At 43.6% G+C, this 5311-nt stretch overlaps 1 protein-coding gene across 2 annotated transcripts; it reads right to left on the reverse strand.

The window, feature by feature from the left end:
* Window positions 1–552: 552 nt before the first annotated feature.
* Window positions 553–5168, reverse strand: GTF2A2 (general transcription factor IIA subunit 2). 2 transcript variants are annotated; one of them, XM_027704360.1, is made up of 5 exons: window positions 5086–5168; window positions 4537–4658; window positions 3848–3952; window positions 2464–2590; window positions 553–861 (listed from the first exon to the last, which is right to left on the reverse strand). In XM_027704360.1, the coding sequence occupies exons 2-5, from the start codon at window positions 4606–4608 to the stop codon at window positions 836–838; spliced, it is 330 nt and encodes a 109-aa protein (XP_027560161.1). In that variant the 5' UTR covers window positions 4609–4658; window positions 5086–5168; the 3' UTR covers window positions 553–835. The 2 variants fall into 2 exon arrangements, with proteins under 2 accessions (XP_027560161.1, XP_027560162.1); XM_027704361.1 differs by lacking the exon at window positions 5086–5168 and adding an exon at window positions 5013–5031.
* Between the last annotated feature and the right edge of the window lie 143 nt (window positions 5169–5311).

Consider the following 5311-nt stretch of genomic DNA (forward strand, 5'->3'; position numbering starts at 1 on the left):
GGAAGCAACTTTCTTGAAGAAAATCAACAAAATAAATGAATAAACAAATCAGTCCATAACACACAGGCAAAGAAGAACCAAACAGGCAGCAGCAAATATGCTGGTACTGTAGCCCGTGAGATGATTTGTGCTCTGCTGGGTATTACAATAGCTTGGAACAACAAAGTGCAGTTCACACTTTCAGGTGTAAGTTCAACAAATCTTCCAGGACCACAAAGGACATAAATGATATGAACTCGGCAGGATTAGCTGAAATTCAAACAAAAAAATAGCAAGTGGCAAGAAAGTTATGGAGAGCAAAGCAACAAAAAGCAGAAAGAACACTGACACTAGATTCCATTAACTTCCCTTTGCTCCCCCCTCCTTCAGTGAACTGAAACAACCTCCACAGAAGGAACAGGTCCGGGACCTGGACAAACACCATCCCAGAAACAAGGTCAGAGCCAAAGAGATTGTGTGCTACCAAGTTAATGTCAGAACTTAGAAAATTTGGGGAAAATATATTATATTAATGATTGTTTTTAAACAACGTTTTGCAATGATCACTCTTTCAAAAGTTTTTAAATAAAAGTTTATTACAGAAATTATTTTGAACAAAAAAGGCAACAGTATCTGTTGTAATTTTAAAAAAAAAGTAATGTTGTATTCATGCCCTATAAAGTGAACTGAAGAAATGCTACAGGTATTTCTTCTGCTGTCATTCTGTGACGCTCTCTAGTATGGATTAACTCACATCTGCACCACAAGAATTCAGGATGAGCAGTCCCTTTCCATGCTTCTCTCCAGAAAGTGCTGCATATTAACAGAAAATATTGCAGACGACCCACAGTTCTGTTCATTCTGCAGTATTGGAACCAGTGTCTAGGAAAGAAAAAAGACAATGAGACTAATACATACCCCCACCGAGTATGAAGAGAACCAACAGCGTCCCTAATACCTTCCCCAAGTTCAAAAGCATTCCCCAGGCATTTTAGAACCTGTTCTGCACCTCCCCAACTTCCCCCACTGCCCTCACTGTCCTGCATGAGCTGCTTGTGCTGCTTCCCTTCAGTCAGCCCAGCACACAACTCCAGGGCTGTGCACACACACCATTGGCTATCAACACATTAAAATACTAAAAGCTTTCCTCTAACTTGTAGTGATACACAAACACTTTACTGCAGTCAGCCACAGGCACATCTGCTCGTGATCCACTACAGAGAAAGGCTTTTGCACACCCAGCAGCACGAGCTCTGATGGAGTGTGGGCTTGAGCTTAGTCTGCACTTTGAAACAGGTGCAAGAATGAGCATGATCTTCATAAACCAACTGAGAGCAACTCTCTGTTCTGAGCTTTTGTCAGAACCACCAATTAACACCAGTGCAACTTCTGATAATATACTGTTTTTAGAGCTATGGAAAAGGTATGTCACTCCAAAATGGAGAATGACAAGGCAGTGTTTACTGTGTTCCTTCAGCAGGACAACCTCTCGTGGGAAAAAAAATCCTGTAATGTTAATAGCAACCTTTAGTCAGCCAGTTCTTTAAATCTTATCTGCACACTTTATCAAGAGTGAGCAGAATTAATACTTGGAAAGCAAGGTTTCCTCCACTAGCTATAAGTACACACACAAAAAAAAAAGGTAGGATTTTATGCTTGGCTGAGACCAGAAGTTGAGAAAACAATAAATTCTGTCAGCTCTTTAGAACTACAACTTGAAGTGACTATTGTAATCATGCCAGAATCAGGAAGCTATGAAGAACCTGTTTCAGAGGTCTGTGGGGTATTTAAATAAAGTTTTTCCCATTCTCAGTTCTTCCTTTTAGCATCACTCCCCAAGGACAAAACAAGTGGCACCATTTCACACATCTTTAGCAATATTCTGCCACATTAATGGTTTTAAAAGTTATAAACCATCCTTCCACAAAAGTCACTAAATTACTTTTTCCAGTAAAGAATTTCAAGGAACACTGACAACAGTAATCCAGTCAAGCAGATATGGAATGTAAACTTTTGCAAGCAATGTACATACAGTGGCCTGTTAGACAATATATAAGTCTTAAAAACACGATTTGCAAATGCTGGCATAAGCTTTTCATGTGCTTGTGTCTCCTACTATCAAATTCAGCAAAGGATTGCTTGACAGTTTTCTCAGACAACTCCTTGCTCAGATTGTTGAAGCACTCTCTGGATTTAATAAAGCATGGTGCTATCCTAACAAAGAGGTTAACAGTAGAAAAATCATCACACAAAAAGTCCCACTACTGACTTTCCAATTGCTCTAGTATATGCTTCCCACTGAGGTGCACAGCAGGCTCCAACACAGCCCTACCTCTGGGAAGCATTTAACTTGCTTTTGTTTCCTCTCTCATCCCATGTAAAAGGGAGTGCAGAGCTCTACAATCAATCAGACATTTGGCCAAAGCTTTCTATAAATGATCAAGTCTCGTGTCTCAGCTTATTTATATCATATTCCATACTTACTTTTTCCATCACATGCTACAATTTTCACTTTATCCACTTTCACAAGTTCAGTGACCTCCCTAAATTCGACATCATTCAGTACAAATGTCCACACGTTGTCACAGAACCTGTATGTATTCAGAGACCCCTTAAAAAGACAAGAGACATTTTCTGTAGGACACACCCCAAAAGCAACAGAAAATATATTAAGTATCTACTAAATTATGTCCCTTCTAGAACTAGATTTGTCATAAAGCCCCCAGTGAACCTGAATGCAGACAACAATTCTGAGGGAAACTGCAGCTTAAATGCCCTCCAGTGGCTGAACTTTTCAAGACCACGACAGTCTACCCAAGGGGAAGCTGCACAGGGAGGCCAAGAAGTTTTACAACTTTTCTAATGTGCATAAAGGATCAGTATCAAAGAGATTTCTTAAAACACTGGGCCATAAGAAAAATAACTTACAGCAGCGATTTTAACAAGATGTGAATTCTGCAGTTGTTGAAATAAAGCACTAGTTTAGATAAATCATGACAAAACTGCCCTATGAGACATAAAGGGGTTCACTCATGTTTGATGTTTATTGAGGATGTCAATATGTGAACATTTTGGCTTTCACCTTCGCACAGTTTAAACTGATGCCCTTGAACTTAAGCTCCAATTAACGTTTAGTTTATCCACTAAACACAATCAGAACAGTTTTCCATACACGTTACATACACAAAACAAGTGAAATGTGTCAGAGAAAAGAAATTATGCTACTTTTAACATATCCATATTGCTTAAAAATTTAACATCTTAAGAGCTCACTTCATTAACGTGTTCTACACAGACTACAGAGGAAGTTAACAGGAAGCTGGTTTTTGTGTTGTTTTTTTTCCTCAGAATTACCTTCAAGCTGACATTTAACAACTTGCTGCTATTTCATATTAATTAGGGCAGCTGACTGGGAAAAACCCTCAAACTTGTTTTTCTATGATACCTACAGAAAAGAGCTACAAAATGATCCAGTGAAAAGGTGGATCTAAAACTCTCTTCAAGTTACAGATGTGGCTGAAAATCTGTCCTCATCCCATTTTTCCTAAGTACAGCTAAAAGAAGCAAAGTCTCCCCCCTCATCTGCAAGACACTGAGGGTGGCAATGCTGTCCATCAAAGCATTGCCCTCTTCCCTGTTTTCATCCACCCACCAAACCTATTTCTGCTTTTTGCATTTGTTCAAAAGACCCCTGGCAGAATAAGGGGATGCACAACTGCATGGGGAATACACATGTAAATAGTCATTATTTCAGCGTCCAAATGGACCTGCTGAAGTTTTTGCTAGGAGGACACAGCTTTTAATGACATTCTGCATCAACACTTAGTTACTGTATCTCAGGAGGAACTTGTATACATGGTTGTCTTACCCTGAAATTCACTCTGTTCCTGACTCGTTGTGCCAGAGCTGAATTTATAGCTTTATCAAACTGGAGTAGCACCTGAAGGGCCAACTGAGGTGTGATTTGCTGAGACTAAAGTAGTTTCAAAAAAAAAAAAAAAGAAAAAGTTTTGAGTTGTTTCAAAACAAACTCAAACATGCAGTAAAAGTTAAAAACATCAAAACAAAGTTATGAAGTTCACATGAAGCAGATCTCTAGAGGAACAATTTTCAAAAACATGACATTCCCGTGTTTATTTCCTTCCCTGTATTTCAATTCTAAGAGATGATGTGCTATGATGATTTTTTGTGCTACACGAAGATTTCTTCTAATAAATATTCACTGGAAATAAGCAGAAGTGCCGTAAATTGATTACAATGTTCCAGCTTAATCTGGCTGTTCATTTACTGGGCCACACAACAGGAGATCATGCCATTTACATAAGCCATTCTTCTTCATCCAAGATGTAAAGAAAAATACACCTCAAGTGAATGGAGGACAAAAGGCTTTTGATTTCAATCAGTAAGTTTTCCAAACCTTGGCTATAAATGCCCCAATTTACAGCAACTACAGAGCCATTTTAATGACTAACCCCCGTTTGTATTGAGCTGATCCCCATCCCACACACCTGTGTGAGCTCGTCCAGGCTCTCCTGAGCTGATCCCCATCCCACACACCTGTATGAGCTCGTCCAGGCTCTCCTGGAGGCTGTTGCCCAGCGTGGTGTTCCTGTACAGCTGGTATGCCATGGTTTCACCGGCTCATCCACGGCCCTGCACCGGCGGTGTCCTCGCTCTCACTGAGAACAAACAAACACACAACAATTAAGAGAACCCTGTCCCGCACAGCCGGGACCGCCCCGGGCCCTGCACAGCGGGGCCAACACAACCCGAGAGGCCAATTCGCCAACACGGCCCTCGGAGCGCCCGGGGCCGCCAGACCGACACCGGGAACGCCGCGGGAACCGCGGGCATTCCCAGCACAGCTGGGCCCTGCTCGGTCCCGGGAGGTGAGGGGAGCCCCGGGCATTCCCAGCACAGCCGGGCCCTGCGCGGCCCTGGGAGGTGACGGGAATCCCGGGCATTCCCAGCACAGCCCTCCCGGCCCCGCGCCCCCAACACGGGCAGCCCCGGCCCCGCCGCACTCCCCGCACCGGGGAACGGGCCGGCCCTGAGAAGTCCCTTCCGTGAGCCCCGATCCCTCCAGCGGCCCCGTTCCCTCCTCACCGCTGCTCACGGGCGGAAGCGCCGCGGCCCCGCCCGGGCCGGCCCCTGGCCCGGAAGCGGAACGGGCCGATCCCACACGGACACGGGCCGGCCTCACAGACAGACACACAGACAAAGAGACAGGGACCGATCTCAGACAGACATACAGACACACACAGACAGGGGCCGATCCCACACGGACACACAGACAAGGGCCGATCCCGCACGGACACACAGACACACACAG

Source organism: Neopelma chrysocephalum, unplaced genomic scaffold, assembly GCF_003984885.1.
Source record: "Neopelma chrysocephalum unplaced genomic scaffold, ASM398488v2 Primary Assembly neopelma1_274, whole genome shotgun sequence".
Taxonomy (NCBI): Eukaryota; Metazoa; Chordata; class Aves; order Passeriformes; family Pipridae; genus Neopelma; species Neopelma chrysocephalum.